The 20,000-nt window shown below is 42.9% G+C and overlaps 1 protein-coding gene across 6 annotated transcripts in view; it reads left to right on the top strand.

Moving 5' to 3' along the window:
* LOC115226511 (hybrid signal transduction histidine kinase A) overlaps nt 1–20,000 on the top strand; it is a 39,409-nt gene that overhangs the window by 1,912 nt on the left and 17,497 nt on the right. For 4 of the 6 annotated variants that reach the window (XR_005004321.1, XM_029797506.2, XM_036515029.1 and 1 more), the window contains exons 2-6: nt 5,645–9,057; nt 12,652–12,745; nt 15,762–15,934; nt 17,099–17,150; nt 18,905–18,989. Coding sequence is in view for 5 of the 6 variants with exons in the window: in XM_029797506.2 (XP_029653366.1) it covers nt 5,721–9,057; nt 12,652–12,745; nt 15,762–15,934; nt 17,099–17,150; nt 18,905–18,989 (3,741 nt within the window). In the remaining variant the exon portion in view is untranslated. Of the gene's footprint in view, nt 1–5,644; nt 9,058–12,651; nt 12,746–15,761; nt 15,935–17,098; nt 17,190–17,607; nt 17,844–18,904; nt 19,059–19,293; nt 19,321–20,000 lie in introns of those variants that run through there. The other 2 variants (XM_036515033.1, XM_036515032.1) reach the window with 2 other exon arrangements.

The raw sequence follows: 20,000 nt of genomic DNA, 5'->3' as shown, positions 1-20,000 counted from the left end.
AGATGTCAGCATTCGAGTAAATATATCTAGAGAGGCAGAATTGAAGCTTTTGGGGAACTGTTGTAATGTCGTTGAAAATATTATCATCCATGTAATACAGCTATATATATATATATATATATATATATATAAATAAATATATACATATAGGCGCAGGAGTGGCTGTGTGGTAAGTAGCTTGCTAACCAACCACATGGTTCCGGGTTCAGTCCCACTGCGTGGCATCTTGGGCAAGTGTCTTCTGCTATAGCCCCGGGCCGACCAATGCCTTGTGAGTGGATTTGGTAGAGGGAAACTGAAAGAAGCCTGTCGTATATATGTATGTGTGTTTGTGTGTCTGTGTTTGTCCCCCTAGCATTGCTTGACAACCGATGCTGGTGTGTTTACGTCCCCGTCACTTAGCGGTTCGGCAAAAGAGACCGATAGAATAAGTACTGGGCTTACAAAGAATAAGTCCCGGGGTCGAGTTGCTCGACTAAAGGTGGTGCTCCAGCATGGCCGCAGTCAAATGACTGAAACAAGTAAAAGAGAGTATACATATATATAAAAAGATGTGAATATGTGTCTGTCTGTGTGTCTGTGAATCCCTAAAACTCGAGAACTACACAACTGTGTTCCTTCAAATTTTACACGTTCCTTACGTACTTTGGTCCATGTAGTGTCATGGACCAAAAACACTTTCAGTTTTTTGCTTAATGCAAGGCCAGAACAATCTCTTATTATCTTCTACTATTTCAGTATTACGTGTCAATAACTTCCTATTGTAATGTCAGATAAATAGTTTCACTATTAATACTGAAACTGTTAAAGTGAAATTATTATCTCACATATATAAAGGCAGACATACATATATACAACTAGCAGTATCGCCCGGCGTTGCTCGGGTTTGTAAGGGAAATAACTATATAAGCATTTTTAGAGAGTTACTTCCCTTATAGATGCCAATTCGGGCTTTCTTAGCTATTTCTGTTTTGGTGTCTTCAAGCCATGAAGTCGTTGTTCTAAAAGAACACTGGTCTCCTTGACAACGCTTTACAATGTTGATTTCCTTACACTCCCTTCCCCACAGCTTCACGAGGGAGGGAAGAAGGGGGAGAAGCAAACACAGGTGCAGGTGTTTGAGCGTGGACGCCAACTCCGCCGCCATCGACACACGAAAAATTATTAAAATGGAATAAAAAATGATGTTAATTTATTTTTAAAATCGTAGACTCATCGTAGACGCGCGCTAGTACGCAGACGGGCTCGATATGAATCACGACTATAAGATACCCGAATTTGGTTAAACTGCACCGCAAAATGTGGGAGTAGTAAGGAATCTAAATCGAAGGGGACAGACACTCACACAACTACAGTTTTATATATATAGATATATATATACAATATATACACTATATATATAATATGGCACGTAAAAAGCACCAACCGTTCGTGACCGTTGCCAGCCTACCCTGGCACCTAAAAAGCAGCATCCATACGTGGCTGATGCCAGCGCCACCTTGACTGGTTTCCGTGCCGGTGGCATGTAAAAAGCATCAACCGATCGTGGCCATTTCCACCCTACCCTGGCACCTAAAAAGCACCATCCGTATGTGGCCGATGCCAGCGCCACCTTGAGTGGCTTCCGTGCCGGTGTGCACGTAAAAAGCACCCACTACACTCACGGAGTGGTTGGCATTAGGAAGGGCATCCAGCCGTAGAAACATTGCCCGATCAGACTGGAGCCTGGTGCAGCCTTCTGGCTTCCCAGACCCCGGTCAAACAGTCCAACCCATGCTGGACTGTCCAGCTGAAAGAAGCCTGTCATATATATGTATATATATATATATATGTGTCTGTATATGTCTGTGTTTGTCCCCCTAGCATTGCTTGACAACCGATGCTGCTGTGTTTACGTCCCCGTTCGGCAAAAGAGACCGATAGAATAAGTACTGGACTTACAAAGAATAAGTCCTGGGGTCGATTTGCTCGACTAAAGGCGGTGCTCCAGCATGGCCGCAGTCAAATGACTGAAACAAGTAAAAGAGACCGATAGAATAAGTACTGGACTTACAAAGAATAAGTCCTGGGGTCGATTTGCTCGACTAAAGGCGGTGCTCCAGCATGGTCTGCAGGTCAAATGACTGACAACAATAAAAACAGAAAAGAGACCGATAGATAGAATAAGTACTGGGCTTACAAAGAATAAGTCCTGGGGTCGATTTGCTCGACTAAAAGGTGGTGCTCCAGCATGGCCGCAGTCAAATGACTGAAACAAGTAAAAGAGACCGATAGAATAAGTACTGGACTTACAAAGAATAAGTCCTGGGGTCGATTTGCTCGACTAAAGGCGGTGCTCCAGCATGGTCGCAGTCAAATGACTGAAACAAGTAAAAGAGACCGATAGAATAAGTACTGGACTTACAAAGAATAAGTCCTGGGGTCGATTTGCTCGACTAAAGGCAGTGCTCCAGCATGGCCGCAGTCAAATGACTGAAACAATGGAGAAAAGAGATAAAAGAGAAATATAGCATTATTAAATCTCAGAACGAGATGTAAACAGTAACCGCTCGACAATGTAAAGTAGAAAAGCCATCTCAATATGGCTAACCACAAAGTGTGTGTGGGGGGTGTTACTGTAGCTTTTTAGCCCCAGGAGATCATCGTCTCCAGCTGGCTTTAGACACTTTCTGTGCCCTTAAAGTATTTGCAAAGGGAGGCCATCCCTTCCTTGTAAGCCTGAGTGATACGGACCGGACCGGTTTCGAGATTATTGTCTCTTATCAACGGGCGGTAATCACCAGGTCACGATGAAAGAGAAGGCCTCCCTGCAAATATATAAGAGTTTTTCTAGTGACGTCTGCCACTGATTTCGAAAAACTGACTGTAAGCATTATTAAATCTCAGAACGAGATGTAAACAGTAACCACTCGACAACGTAAAGTAGAAAAGCCATCTCAATATGGCTAACCACAAGTGTTGGTGGGGTGTTACTGTAGCTTTTTAGCCCCAGGAGATCATCGTCTCCAGCTGGCTTTAGACACACTTTCGGCACAGAAAGAGTGTGTCTAAAGCCAGCTGGAGACGATGATCTCCTGGGGCTAGAAAGCTACAGTAAATCCCCCCCTCCTTTGTGGTTAGCCATATTGAGATGGCTTCTATACTTTACATTATATACATATATATATTTATATAATGTTTGCCTTCCCTTTTAGGAAGGCAGTTATTGAAAAGTAAATAAATTGTTCATAGGCGCAGGAGTGGCTGTGTGGTAAGTAGCTTGCTTACCTACCACATGGTTCCGGGTTCAGTCCCACTGCGTGGCACCTTGGGCAAGTGTCTTCTGCTATAGCCTCGGGCTGACCAATGCCTTGTGAGTGTATTTGGTAGACGGAAACTGAAAGAAGCCCATCGTATATATATCGTATATATATATATATATATATATATGTATGTGCATGTTTGTGGTCTGTGTTTGCCCCCCCCCCCAACATATGGTGTGTTTACGTCCCCATAACTTAGCGGTTCGGCAAAAGAGCCTGATAAAATATGTACTAGGCTTACAAAGAATAAGTCCTGGGGTTGACTAAAGGTGGTGCTCCAGCATGGCCACAGTCACATGATGAAACAAGTAAAAAAGTAAAGTAAAATAACAAATGTCATAAATAATATAATGTGTCTGAAATAGTAATCTTATGCAGAGCCTCAAGGATTTGAGTTCAAATCACTGGCTAACCGATGGGTGCTCGTTTTCAGGACAACGCTGGATATCCTTCTAATATATTCTCTGTTTTTTGTTCTCTTTTTACTTGTTTCAGTCATTTTGACTGCGGCATGCTGGTGCACCGCCTTTAATCGAGCAACTCGACCCCGGGACTTATTCTTGTAGCCCAGTACTTTCTATTGGCTCTTTTGCCGAACCGCTAAGTTACGGGGACGTAAACACAGCAGCATCGGTTGTCAAACAATGCTAGGGGGACAAACACAGACACACAAACATAACGCACATACAATAATATATTATATATATATACGATGGGCTTCTTTCAGTTTCCGTCTACCAAATGCAACACAAGGCTTTGGTCGGCCCGAGGCGATAGTAGGTGAAGACACTTGCCCGAGGTGCCACGCAGTGGGACTGAACCGGAACCATGTGGTTGGTTAGCAAGCTACTTACCACACAGTCACTCCTACGCCTATAATATATATATATATATATACATATATAATTTATATAATGTTTGCCTTCCCTTTTAGGAAGGCAGTTATTGAAAAGTAAATAAATTGTTCATAGGCGCAGGAGTGGCTGTGTGGTAAGTAGCTTGCTTACCTACCACATGGTTCCGGGTTCAGTCCCACTGCGTGGCACCTTGGGCAAGTGTCTTCTACTATAGCCTCGGGCTGACCAAAGCCTTGTGAGTGTATTTGGTAGACGGAAACTGAAAGAAGCCCATCGTATATATATATATATATATATATGTATGTGCATGTTTGTGTGTCTGTGTTTGCCCCCCCCCCCAACATATGGTGTGTTTACGTCCCCATAACTTAGCGGTTCGGCAAAAAAGAGCCTGATAAAATATGTACTAGGCTTACAAAGAATAAGTCCTGGGGTTGACTAAAGGTGGTGCTCCAGCATGGCCACAGTCACATGACTGAAACAAGTAAAAAAGTAAAGTAAAATAACAAATGTCATAAATAATATAATGTGTCTGAAATAGTAATCTTATGCAGAGCCTCAAGGATTTGAGTTCAAATCACTGGCTAACCGATGGGTGCTTCGTTTTCAGGACAACGCTGGATATCCTTCTAATATATTCTCTGTTTTTTGTTCTCTTTTTACTTGTTTCAGTCATTTTGACTGCGGCCATGCTGGTGCACCGCCTTTAATCGAGCAACTCGACCCCGGGACTTATTCTTTGTAAGCCCAGTACTTATTCTATTGGTCTCTTTTGCCGAACCGCTAAGTTACGGGGACGTAAACACAGCAGCATCGGTTGTCAAACAATGCTAGGGGGACAAACACAGACACACAAACATACACGCACATACATATATATATATATTTATATATATACGATGGGCTTCTTTCAGTTTCCGTCTACCAAATGCACTCACAAGGCTTTGGTCGGCCCGAGGTTATAGTAGAAGACACTTGCCCGAGGTGCCACGCAGTGGGACTGAACCTGGGACCATGTGGTTGGTAAACAAGCTACTTACCACACAGTCACTCCTACGCCTATATATATATACACATACGACGGGCTTCTTTCAGTTTCCGCCTACCAATCCACTCACAAGGCTTGGTCGGCCCGAGGCTATAGTAGAAGACACTTGCCGAGGCCACGCAGTGGGACTGAACCTGGAACAATGTGGTTGGTTAGCAAGCTACTTACCACACAGTCACTCCTACGCCTATATTTATATTTATATATATATATATCTATATATATATATACACATACGACGGGCTTCTTTCAGTTTCCGCCTACCAAATCCACTCACAAGGCTTTGGTTGGCTCGAGGCTATAGTAGAAGACACTTGCCCAAGGTGCCATGCAGTGGGACTGAACCCAGAACCATGTGGTTGGTAAACAAGCTACTTACCACACAGCCACTCCTGCGTATGTGTATTATAATGAATTTTTTTCTTTTTTTTCCTCAGGTTTATTGAAGACATTTTGCCAGGCCGTTTTTTTTTCTTCATCATCCGGCCATGAAACTCCAGTAATCCTGCCACCATGGTCGACACAGTGAACAACAGGGATGCTGGCTTCAGGTTCGGTGTTGGAGGACATTGCGCAACGGGCAAAGAGTACACAGTGAATACTCACCTGCGTGAGGAGTTCACCTACTGCCTGGACAGGGGTGGTGGTGGTGACGGTGGTGTGGATCTGAGTACGGACAAGAGCGAGAGTTTGACCAGTAGCAGCAGTACTAGTAGTAATAGCAACAACAATAACAGCAACAACAGCAACATCAACTGGGCTGGTTTCAGAAGTGTTGGTGGCACTATGTCTCTGTTCCCCTTGGGTCAACCTACATACAGCTGTCACAGTTACCCCACCAATGCAGGCTCCCCGGATGCAAACACTCCCGTCCCCTCGCACTCATCTTCATCTGTCATGACGAGGGCGATTAGTGCCTCGTTGACAACAACAGCAACAACAACAAATGCCTTGTTGACGTCAACAGTGGCTGAAGCTTCCTTGACGACTGTCGCCATGACAACAATAGCAGCTTCATCTGCGGCGCCCCTGCTGACTATCTGCGGCCTCACCGCCAACCCTGTCCTCAACTTGGTCTCCAGTGAAACCTTAACCAAAGCCCAAATGACGAACCATCAACCTGGGTTGGGTTGTCCTCTTCGTTGCAGTTTGTCCATGCTGGAGCAACCCGTTAGTAGTGGGGCCATTGTTGGCAGCGAGGCTGGAGATAGTTGTTGCCTTCAGAACGGTTTCAAGGACGAGGAATTCATTTCTATTGCAGAGATGCAACAAGCCTTTGCTCAACTTCCCCCCCTCCATACCATGACCACCACCACTATGACTGGCAGTGTCCCTGGCTCTAAGCCACGTCATGGTGGGGAACAGCTTGGAGGCGTCTCCGTCGTGATCCCTCCGACTCTGCCCGCGTCTTCCTCTCCGACGCTACCTTTGTCAGTGCCGCATTTACCGCTGCCGCCGCCGTCCCTTTCAGCCCCGGTGCCGCTGCCCCCTCACTGCGGGGACGCTCTCCCGCTTTACTGCATGTCGTCGTCCACCAAGGGTGCAATCGGCAGCGAGAGGAAGTCTGCCGAAGCCAGTCGTGCGTACGTACTGCACCAGCTGTTACTACAACAACAACAGCAACAACAACAGCAGCAGCAACAACAGCATTTGCGGTTTCTTCAACAACAGCAACAACAACAACAAGACCATGCTGTGCAACAGCAGCATTATCAACAACAACAACAGCAGCAATTGTGGGAACAGCAGCAGCAACAACAACGAATGCGGGAGGAAGAGTGTCAACCACATGGAAGGTCAACAGATTTTGCAGGGGTTTCACCACCTCTTCGTGTCCACTCTTGGACTTACAACAATGAATTTGTCTACTCTGAGCTCCTTGTTGATAGTGCTGCACCATCACCACCATCAGTAGCAGTAGCAGCAACACCAACACCAGCATCAAATTTACCAAGACCCCCTCTGCCCCCACTGTCGCTGTCATCACCGGCATCAGAGCAGGGTAGTAACTGCAGCAACAAAGAAGAGGTGTGTTCGTCGAGACGCACCTATTCACAGGTAGCAAAGCTGGCCAAAGAGAGACAGAAAACCACACCTGTCTTCAGCTCAGCATCACTCTCTCCCTCTACGTCGAGCCTTTCTGCATCGGGCCTCCATGCAACCCTCTCAGCGCCTGGTTTTGGTATGGGCCCCCCATCTGTGCCTGGCATCGGTGCGTGCCTCTCAACATCCAGTTTTAGTGTACCCCTGTCGACATCGGGCTTAGGTGTTTCCCTTTCTTCGCAACCAAATCCGACTGCAATGTTCTCTGCGAACCCCGTCGATAGCAGGGGTCACAGCAGTATTGACAGTGGGAGAAAATCTGCTTCCTTTGCGAATGTCCCCGCGTATGAGAATGCAATGGGCTTAACAACAACAACAACAACAACAACAGCATCCACCACCAGAAAAGATAGAACCACAGTATGCGGTGACAGTTATGATACCAGTGTTGGCGGCGGCGGCGATGTGGATCGAGAGAATAGGGCGTCGCCTTTGTACGAGAGGTCAGACAGTTGTTGCCAGGGTAAGCCAAGCAACAAATCCTCTCGCAGCAGCAGGAAGAAGAAGAAGAACTTCACTACAGCAGCCGTTCCTCCTCCTCCTTCACCTCCTCCACTATCTCCTGCTTTCTTCTCATCACCATCTTCCTCAGCTGCAGTATCAACGCCAGCGCCGTCATCATCAGCATCATCGTCATCGTCACACCACAGTCCCCTTACTAGTCCCTCTCCTGCTTCCCCACCCTTTGCTGCTGGGTCGTGGCACCTCCCCCAGCAACAGCAGCATCCACCCAAGTGCAGCCTGGATGGCTCCAAATGCACGGAAGATGGACAGAGCAGCCACCGTCGCCAACGGAAACAGCTGCCAGAGTCTCCGTTGGCTGATGGTGGTGGTGGTGGTGGTGGTGAGGGCGGCATGAGGCGGCGGAGCACTCCGTCGCCGAACATACTAAACAACGGAATGCCGTCGCGGTCCCAGGGTAGGTGGCAGCACAGGCAGTCCCTGGGGTACATCAATAACGACCTGCATCACTTCAAGAAGTGCACCAACACCACCGCCTGTTCCACGGATGCGCTGCCTAACCAGCATCCCGCTTACGCAAACAACAGTAGCAATAATATTAATAATAATAATAATAATAATAATTATAATAATAATAGAAATAATAATCGTAATAACAATGCTAATAATAATAATCATAATGATCACAATGGTAATACTCACTGCAAGAGTAATAATGATAATGTTGTCCATGGTAAACATAGCCACCCGAACATGAGTACCTGTAGTAGTGGTGGCGGCGGTGGTGGTGGTGGCAGTTACAGCAATAATAGTCGGAGCGGAGGGAAATCAGGAAGGCTGGATGATGGCGCTGGTGGCGGAGACAACGGCAACGGCGGCGCTGGTAGTGGCGGTGGTGGTGGCGGCGGCAGCGCTGGTAGTGGTGGCGGCGGCAGCAGCAGCGGTGGTGGTGGTGGTGGTGCTGGTGGTGGTGGTAGAGGAGGAACCGGAGGCAGCAGCGGAGGTGGGAGTAGAACCAACAGTGGTGGTAGTAGTAGCTACAGTAACAACAACAACAACAACGACGACGACGGCGGTGGTGGTAGTGGTGGTGCTGGTGGTGATGGTGGGAATGGTTCGAATGACTACTCTTCCTATATGTTTGGTGCCAGATCATCGCAGTCGACCTCCGGCGGAAGGTCAAGGAACAAGGGCACGTACCGACACCACCACCATCATCATCATCTGCATCATCATCACCACCAACATTCTCGACTACTCTTTGGCATTGATTATCCATCTTTCGGTAAGTTTTACACTTTATATCTCTTTCAACCCCTCCCTCCCTCCCTCACCCCTTCTCACGTCTCTCCAACATTAAACTCCCTTCCATCCATGCCCACCACTCAACTTTTTGGCATCTTCTGTTTTTCGTCTTTTCTCATTTTCTCTACATGCTCTCTCTGTCTGTCTGTCTATCTTCTCTCTCTCATTGTACCTGTTCATGTTTTTATACGTGTGTGTGTGTATATATATATATATATATATAATATATATATAATATATATATATATATATAAATGGCGGTGCCCCAGCATGGCCACAGCTCGTGAGCTGGAACTAGATAAAATTTTAAAAAAATTAAATATATATTATATATACATACACATACACATATATATATAAAGGATACTAGGAGTTTTCGTCAATCAGGTTGACTCCAGCCAATAGCTATGCACTCTAAAGGCTCAAATCTTTATGCTACTAAAATTCCAGGTGTGATTTTGTGACTGCTTTGTCCAAAGCGGCTGGAAGTGGCTTCCCCTTGAGTCAGTATAGCTATACGTTAAAACAGAAAAGAAAAGGCAAACGGTTTGGCAAGACTTGACGAGGACATTTAATTTTCTTATATAATAAAAGGTTTCTAGAATGTCCCAGCTATTGGAACATCGTGTCGGGTGAGGACACCATAGGCCAAGCACACTGTCATCAGAGAGAGAGAGATAGGCTAAACATTGTATTGTTACATGTGGGTGGAACACACAGTGCTTCCAGAACTCGGTTTTGCTGAAATGAGTGGGTCTTCTCAAGAACCTTATATTACCAGTCGTCCTGGTCATCTCTTCCATGGGGCCCATTTCATCCTGAGAACGGCCCTCACCACATAATCACATCTCTTGCTGGGTTTCCCTCTTCAACAGGTGTCCTCTACTTTAAGTGATTGGCACTTCTTCATGCATCTGTCCTCTCTCTTGCATACTGCAGTTGTCCAACTTTTCTGTCAGCACTTCTGCGCTTTGTTGCACATGCACACTGATGTTGCACATCCATGAGAGCATCCTAGATTCCATGTCTCTCTAGTTTATCCTACGTCTTCTGCATTCTGGGCTCATGCCTCATTATCATGGAATACAACCTATTTCTTTACTACCCACAAGGGGCTAAACACAGAGAGGACAAACAAGGACTGACAAATGGATTAAGTCGATTATATCAACGCCAGTGCGTAACTGGTACTTCTTTAATCGACCCCGAAAGGATGAAAGGCAAAACACGAGCATCATGCAGTCTGTCTTTTACCCTGAGAGAGGGAGTCCTCTATATAGTCTGTTATCCGTTTTAGCTCAGTGGCTTTGACCAAGCTGGAGCACTGCCTCTGTGATCACCTTTTCTGTGGCCAATCTTTTGTGATTGGAATGGTGAGGAGGGGTGTGTGTGAGGATTAGGTTGTTTAACCCTTTAGCATTTAAACTGGCCATATCCGGCCAAAAGTATTCTGCCTGTTTTATGTTCCGACTGGCCAGATCTGGTCTCTCACGCCAACCCTACAATATCGTTTTAAAAATTAACAGCTACCTCATTAAAATCTCATAACTACAAGATTAATGCCTGATTAGTACAAGGCAATGTGGATGAAAAAGGATTAATTTTGGCAGAATAATGCAAACACTAAAGGGTTAATGAGAAATAGATTAACCCTTTTGTTACCAACCTGGCTGAAACCGGCTCTGTCTCTGTAGTACAAATGTCTTGTTTTCATAAGTTTTGAATCAAAATCTTCCACCAAACCTTAGTCACAATTTATGTTCCTAACACTAGCTGAATGATAACGAAGTTATTTTACTAAATTCTTTGTTATATTTACAATTAATTGAAAGAAGCACAAAGCATCTCAACAGAAATATGGTAACAAAAGTGTTGAAATATACAATAGAGAAACAATTCTGAACCCTTTTTGGTACCAACCTGGTTGAAACCACTTCTGTCTCTGTAGTACAAATGTCTTGTTTTCATAAGTTTTGAATTAAAATCTTCCACCAAACCTTAGTCACAATTTATGTTCCTAACACTAGCTGAATGATAACTAAGTTATTTTACTAAATTCTTTGTTATATTTACAATTAATTGAAAGAAGCACAAAGCATCTCAACAGAAATATGGTAACAAAAGTGTTGAAATATACAATAGAGAAACAATTCTGAACCCTTTTTGGTACCAACCTGGTTGAAACCACTTCTGTCTCTGTAGTACAAATGTCTTGTTTTCATAAGTTCTGAATTAAAATCTTCCACCAAACCTTAGTCACAATTTATGTTCCTAACACTAGCTGAATGATAACTAAGTTATTTTACTAAATTCTTTGTTATATTTAAAATAATTCAAAGAAACACAGAGCATCTCAAAATAAATGCAGTAACGAAAGGGTTGAAATATATAATAGAGAAACAATTCTTAACCCTTTTTGGTACCAACCTGGTTGAAGCCACTTCTAGCTCTGAGTACAAATGTCTTGTTTCCATAAGTTTTGAATTAAAATCTTCCACCAAACCTTAGTCACAATTTATGTTACTAATACTAGCTTAATGATAACTAAGTTATTTTACTAAATTCTTTATTATATTTAAAGTAATTGAAAGAAACACAGAGCATCTCAAAATAAATATGGTAACAAAAGGGTTAAAATATATATAATAGAGAAACAATTCTTAACCCTTTCGATACCAATCTGACTGAAACTGCCTCTGGCTCTGTGGTAAAATGTCTTGTTTCTATAAGTTTTGAATTAAACTCTCCCTCAAACTTTAGTCACAATTTATGTTCCTAACACTAGCTTAATGATAACTAAGTTATTTTAGTAAATTCTTTGTTATATTTAAAATAATTAGAAGAAACACAGAGCATCTCAAAATAAATGCAGTAACGAAAGGGTTAAGAAGAAAAATAATCAGCAGAAAACATGAGAGAAGGAGACCTCAATGTGGTCACTCTATATGCGAGAAATAATAGCCTAAATTTCCTTCAATCCACACCCTTCCAACTGCTTCTAATGTCCATCTGCCCAAATGTAGAGGTGTTTTTAACCCTTTCAATACCAATCTGACTGAAACTGCCTCTGACTCTGTGGTAAAATGTCTTGTTTCTATAAGTTTTGAATTAAAATCTTCCACCAAACCTTAGTCACAATTTATGTTCCTAACACTAGCTTAATGATAACCAAGTTATTTTACTAAATTCTTTGTTATATTTAAAATAATTGAAAGAAACACAGAGCATCTCAAAAGAAATATAGTAACGAAAGGGTTGAAATATATAATAGAGAAACAATTCTTAACCCTTTTGATACCAATCTGACTGAAACCACTTCTGTCTCTGTAGTACAAATGTCTTGTTTTCATAAGTTTTGAATTAAAATCTTCCCCCAAACCTTAATCACAATTTATGTTCCTAACACTAGCTTAATGATAACTAAGTTATTTTACTAAATTCTTTGTTATATTTAAAGTAATTGAAAGAAACACAAAGCACCTCAAAATAAATATAGTAACGAAAGGGTTAAACGGGTCAGTTGATTACAGATCAGTCTAATGCAACCGCTAATTATTTCTTTTTTCTCTCTCAGCTAAAATGTCCAAATTATTGAATGAGAAACTCTATTGGCTGGGCCAGCAACTGTGGACTCTGTCTGTCACTACGATGGTCTTACTATTGGCTATGTAAGTACTCTGATTGTCTCTCTGTCTGCATGTCACCATCTTCTCTCTCTTTACTCTCTTTTACTCTTTTAATTGTTTCAGTCATTTGACTGCGGCCATGCTGGAGCACCGCCTTTTGGTCGAGCAAATCGGCCCCCGGGACTTATTCTTTGTAAGCCCAGTACTTATTCTATCGGTCTCTTTTGCCGAACCGCTGAGTGACGGGGACGTAAACACATCAGCATCGGTTGTCAAGCAATGCTAGGGGGACAAACACACACACACACACACACACACACACATATATATATATATATATACATATATACGACAGGTTTCTTTCAGTTTCCGTCTACCAAATCCACTCACAAGGCATTGGTCGGCCCGGGGCTATAGCAGAAGACACTTGCCCAAGATACCACGCAGTGGGACTGAACCCGGAGCCATGTGGTTGGTTAGCAAGCTACTTACCACACAGCCACTCCTGTGTTTTATTGTTCTAAGGGGAATAACTCAAAAAGACCAGTTCTATATTGTTGGTTAATAAGGGAAGAGATTGGCAGCACCCAGAAAGCGAAAATTGAAACGGCATTTCCTCAGTAGTTTAGGAAATAATATGCAGGCGCAGGAGTGGCTGTGTGGTAAGTAGCTTGCCTACCAACCACATGGTTGCGGGTTCAGTCCCACTGCGTGGCACCTTGGGCTCATGTCTCCTGCTATAGCCCTGGGCCGACCAATGCCTTGTGAGTGGATTTGGTAGACGTAAACTGAAAGAAGCCTGTCGTATATATGTGTATATATATATATATATATATATATATATCTCTCTATATAAACGGCAGTTTGTCTGTGCGTTTTCTGTGTGTCTGTTTTCTCGTACCCTCACTCTAACCACGGCTTTCAACCGATTCTGATGAAACTTGACACACACATAGCCCAATGTCATAATTCAAAACTAACGCAGCGAAAATTTTGAAAAGTTCCCCCAGTTCTGAAAAAAATCGATAAATTCGACATGGGGTCGAGAATCAGAAACCCAAACCACAGACCGTCTAGGGGACGCAACTCCACCTTTTTTAACTCTCAAAAAAAATTTACCATCATTTTTTTTCCATTTTTTTGCTATTTTTTGGCTATAACTCTCTAAAAATGCTTTATAGTTATTTCCCTTACAAACCTGAGCAACGCCGGGCGATACTGCTAGTATATATATATATGCGTGTGTTTGTGTGTCTGTGTTTGTCCCCCTAGCATTGCTTGACAACCGATGCTGGTGCGTTTACGTCCCCGTCACTTAGCGGTTCGGCAATAGAGACCGATAGAATAAGTACTGGGCTTACAAAGAATAAATCCTGGGGTTGAGTTGCTCGATTAAAGGCGATGCTCCAGCATGGCCGCAGTCAAATGACTGAAACAAGTAAAAGAGTAAAAGAGTAATGTCTAGTGTACCCTGGTGGTTATTATTTCCAATTCACAAAGAACAGGGGAGACAACTGCAACGGACTAAGAATTTGAATTGTATAACATTCTGTGCATCAGGAGTACTCAACCATTTTTTATTTATGGGCCCCTTTGATTGCTGTTTTGTTTTGGTGGACCCTCATACCCATCTGATGTTTAAAAACTAGTTTTATAGCAATCAAAATCGAAGTCGATCAACATCAATGGAAATTGCAGCTGTGATACCAGTGCCGGTGGTTCGTAAGAGAACCATCCGAACGTGGCCGTTGCCAGCGCCGCCCCGACTGGCCTCGTGCCGGTGGCACGTAAAAAGCACCATCCAATTGTGGCCGTTGCCAGCCTTGCCTGGTGGCACGTAAAGAGCACCATCCGATCGTGGCCGTGTGCCAGCCTTGTCTGGCCCCCGTGCCGGTGGCACGTAAAAGGCACCCACTACACTCACGGAGTGGTTGGCGTCAGGAAGGGCATCCAGCCGTAGAAACATTGCCAGATCAGACTGGTCCTGGTGCAGCCTCCTGGCTTCCCAGACACCAGTTGAACCGTCCAACCCATGCTAGCATGGAAAGCGGACGTTAAACATTGATGATGATGATGTAGTTTATTAATGTTTTAACTTGTGTAGGTTGAACTGCGTAAAATTTTTACACTATTCCAAAGAATTGGAATTGATAAGGGATCAAACTATATTGAAATCTGAACGTACAAGTCCAGGTGAATACAGTTGCTACTGCAGGGCATTCCGGTCAAGCTGCACCAATTTCTACCCAGTCTGCTAGGAAACACAGGGTCTAGCGTTGTCTTGAAGCAAAACAACACCCTTTCGGTTGAGCAATTCTGGGAGTTTTTCATCGATTACCACTTTTAATCTGCTTAATTGTACACAATATTTATCTAATTTCTACTTAAGAACCCTTTGTAAGAAAGAGCTCATAATACATAAAACCCTTTCAACCCCACCAAATACAGAGCGACACCTTCTTCACACAAGGAATGTTTCTTGGACTAATTAAAAGTGGTTTATTTTATTGTCTTCAGGATCTTTTCAATACCACTTTGTTGCCAAAAATCCATCGTTCTTTTCAAAAATGGATCGTTTTGGTTGCATTTAAGCAAATGGAAATGTCATCCTTTAAAATTTTATTTCTTGTCGGGTCTTGCAATACATACAGCTAAAGCAAAATTTTTTCAGGAGACCTTAAAATTTGCTATTTTGTTGTGGGTCCTGGTTGAGGGCCATTGCTGTACATCATACTTAAAATGTGGATATAATGTAAGAAGGCAGAGGAATATCAGTTGCCTACTTGTGATGCTTTCTCGATGAGTTCGCCAGTTTTGTGGCGGCGGCAAATGCATGTGATTCTGTCAGTAAAGTTCTTATGTAATGGTCTTGTATCTCTGATGATGATGATGATGATGGGTTGCAGCTCCAGATTAGCTCTGACTCACATGATCTATTGCATGTGCTTCATTGGTCAAGTGACTCAACACCATACTGACCGTTGATGATGATGGTGTTGGTGGTGATGATTATGATCTCTCTTTCTCTTTTTCTCTCTCTCTCTCTCTTACCCTCCAGTGTCACCACTGTGCTGCATGTCCTTATATTAGTGGTCAGCCATCTATGGACATTGGTCTTGATGCATGTCTGGAAGAGACACCTGTCCCAGGGGGGCAGCAAACGAAAGCAGACGGATGAAAAGTTCGCTTACAAAATTGGTCTTGATGAAAACATCAAACTTCCTGCTACAGGTGAGTGTTGTTGCTGTTGTTGTTGTTGTTGTTGTAGTAGTAGAGCCTAACTTAGATCGATATCAAATGTATTGACCACTCTGCTGAGTGATTGGTGTTAGGTAAGGCGTCCAGCTGTAAAATCCCTGCTGTAAAAACAGACAGAGAAGTCCAGCTGTAAAAACAGACAGAGAAGTCTGATGCAGGCTTCCGCCTGGCCAGCTCCTGTCAAATCGTCCCACCCATGCCAGCATGGAAGGTGATGATGAAGTGAGGCAAACAATTAGATCTGACCCTCACACCATCACCATCCTCCTCATTCTACTCCCATTTTCCATTTTCCATGTTGTTGTTGTTGTCGTTGTAATGGATGGGTCCATCTCATCTGCTGTTGAAAGTCTAGTCCTCTCAGATGGGGTTAACCACTAAATCTTGCCTAGGCTAAATGGCAAGTATTTGAGAGGGGTTAGGGTTTATGCTGAATGTTGAAAGGCTGAAGTAAGATAGAGGGACAAGAGATGTTATAGAGGAAATACATGGCTAACCCCTTTTTATATATAGGGATGGGCAGGAGCAGATAAGATAAAAGAAAAGATGTGATGGGGTGCCGAAGCAAACAGTCAAGGTACAAGAAGGATATGGAGAGTGGGTCATGGGAGGAGAGAGGGAATGCTTTCATAAGATGTGATGCGGGTGGGTGGGTGTAACAGGTGGTAAAAAGATGGGGGTGGGAAGGGTTCGATTGAAGGAAATGGTAGAAGGGGTGAGGTGAGATAACGGAGTGGTTCGGGAGGAGAATAAATCAATGATGTGCAAGGTGTAGGAGGAGGAAGATGCGGGTAGGGGCATAAGGGGGGGAAGGAAGGGGGCATTGAGAATGATGGCAAATGAGGGAGGTGAGTGGTAGGAAGAGTGTTGGTAGGGATCCTAATGTGGGTAAGGATGGAAGGATGGGGGTAACCAGAAGGAGGCAGGATGCAATGTGTGTTGGGGGGGGGGGGTTAGCTCTCAGGTGGTAACAGCAGCTGAAAAGTCCCGTGGATGTTAGGGATGAGAAACAGGTGTAGGGATGGGCAGATGCTTGATCTGGGGTCGACACCCAGAAGAAGTAGGGACAAGCCCTGTTCGTATGACTATACCAAAGGTTTGTCTTTAACTCCCTCACATTCTCTCTTTTATTTCCAGGTGAAGAAGCTATGCAAAGGTTGTTGAATTGTCGTGGGAAAGACCCTTACAGGTATTGTCTCTCACTCTTTCTGACACATTCTATATATGTGTATATACTCTTTTACTTGTTTCAGTCATTTGACTGCGGCCATGCTGGAGCACCGCCTTTAATCGAGCAACTCGACCCCGGGACTTATTCTTTTGTAAGCCCAGTACTTATTCTATCGGTCTCTTTTGCCGAACCGCTAAGTAACGGGGACGTAAACACACCAGCATCGGTTGTCAAGTAATGCTAGGGGGACAAATACAGACACACAAACATACAGGCACACACACACACATATATATATATACATATATGCGACAGGCTTCTCTCAGTTTCCGTCTACCAAATCCACTCACAAGGCATTGGTCGGCCCAGGGCTATAGCAGAAGACACTTGCCCAAGGTGCCACGCAGTGGGACTGAACCCGGAACCATGTGGCTGGTTAGCAAGCTACTTACCACACAGCCGCTCCTGCGCCTATGTGTATATATATAAGTATTTGTTGCAACAAAAGTTTGTTCTGGTTTTTAAGTAAAATTCAAAAACAATATTTGCCATCTTCAAGACAACTTCATGATCCCTTCCTCCCAGAAGCTGGCATCATTCTGGATAATGATAGTGTCCAAGTCATTCTAACACTATTCCAAAGAATTGGAATTGATAAGGGATCAAACTATATTGAAATCTGACCGTACAAGTCCAGGTGAATACAGTTGCTGCTGCAGAGCATTCCGGTCAAGCTGCACCAATTTCTGCCCGGTCTGCTAGGAAACACAAGGTCTAGCGTTGTCTTGAAGGAAAAAAACACCCTTTCGATTGAGCAACTCTGGAAGTTTTTCATCGATTACCACTTTTACGTTCCTTATGTGATATATATATATGTGTGTGTATATATATATATATATATGTATATATATAGATATATATGTATGTATATATATACATGTATAATAAGTAGAATATATATAAAAAAGAGAATATAAATATAAGTAAATATAAATATAAGTATAGATTACATCTTACAGCTGTTTCGGCCATGTAGATAAGTATGTCTCATTTTACCAATATTAGCCTTTTATGGTAGGTCAATATATAGATATAACTGAGACATTTACAAAAATATCATAAGGCCTCTTCGGAGATATACATATGAGTGCATATACTCACATTCCTATACATATAAAAATATACATATACGTCATCGTTTCTCTTTACCCCAAACCTTCCCCACTGGTGCTCCCCTATATTACATGCACCCCCCACTCTCTCTCCCCTCTGCCGGAACCCTCCCCCCTGCCACAATGCAACGAAAAAAGGCAATAACCGATCGTGGCCGATGCCAGACCCCTCTGGCACCTGTGCAGGTGGCACGTAAAAAGCACCCACTACACTCGCAGAGTGGTTGGCGTTAGGAAGGGCATCCAGCTGTAGAAACACTGCCAGATCAGACTGGAGCCTGGGGCAGCCCCTGGCTCCCCAGACCCCGGTCAAACCGTCCAACCCGTGCTAGCGCGGAAAACGGACGTTAAACGATGATGATGATGATGATGATGATGATAATGATGTAAATAAATAATATAAATTAGTAAACATATATATGTTCCACATTCAATGTTTCAGTTTTCAATTTAATATTGTGATAATAAACATACACACATTAGTACCTAGATGCAAATATGCATAGTCAATAGTACATTATATTACTTCCTACTAATTTCCAAAGTGTCATTAAAGTTGTGTATATATATATATATATATTGGTCTGTGTTTGTATCCAGTATTTTAGGTTTGAAATGCCAGAGCACAGATGAAGACATAAAGAAATATTACAAGAAGCAAGTAATACTTGTTCATCCCGACAAGGTAAGGAGAACTTTTAACCTTCACGCTCCATCCATGACCATCCCCTCTATCTAACAGTCATTGCATATCACTGCTTTACAGTATCCCCGTGTTGTCATGATTCGAGGGAGATGTGGCTGTTGTTGTTGTTGGTTGCTTGATGCAAAAGGATTTTTCTAGAAGCTTTTTCACTTCAGGTTTTGGAGAAATGTTGTTGCTTGATTTTTGTTACAATTCCATCAAAATTGGGACTCTTTGATGCCAGAGCAATTTGGACACAGTCTTGGATACAGACTGAACCCCAAGCCATGTGGTTGGAAATCAAACTTCCTACCACACAGGCAAGCCTATGTATGCATATATATATATATGTGTGTGTGTGTGTGGAGGCGCAATGGCCTAGTGGTTAGGGCAGCAGACTCGCGGTTGTAGGATCGCGGTTTCGATTCCCAGACCGGGCGTTGTGAGTGTTTATTGAGTGAAAACACCTAAAAGCTCCACGAGGCTCCGGCAGGGGGAGGTGATCCCTGCTGTACTCTTTCACCATTCTTTCTCCCAATCTCTCTTCTGTTGGCCTGCTCGCTTAGCCAGCGGGGTGGCGTCATTCGAAGGCTAAAACAATGCGAACGCATTGTGACCAGCGATGTGTAACTACATCTGATGGACTGGTCGGTCACATGATGATGGTGACGTGATATATATATATATATTTATATTGTAAAATTAGATTTAATCCTAAATCTAATTTTTCCCTAATATTATTATTATATATATGTATATATAATAATATTAGGGAAAAATTAGATTTAGGATTAAATCTAATTTTACAATATAAATATAAATTAAATTATAGATAAAACCACTATTAGGCAAATCAAACAGTGAAAAACATAAACCAAAACATAGAAATAAAATTAATTAATATAATATACAAAATAAAATATAATATTCAAAATTTAAAATTTAAAATATTATATTTTATATATTTTGTATATTATATTAATTAATTTTATTTCTATGTATTGGTTTATG

The sequence above is a fragment of the Octopus sinensis genome, linkage group LG30 (genome assembly GCF_006345805.1).
Source record: "Octopus sinensis linkage group LG30, ASM634580v1, whole genome shotgun sequence".
NCBI classification, from domain to species: Eukaryota; Metazoa; Mollusca; class Cephalopoda; order Octopoda; family Octopodidae; genus Octopus; species Octopus sinensis.
The sequence above is the reverse complement of the archived record's forward strand: the minus strand, read 5'-3'. Positions and strand labels throughout refer to the sequence as shown.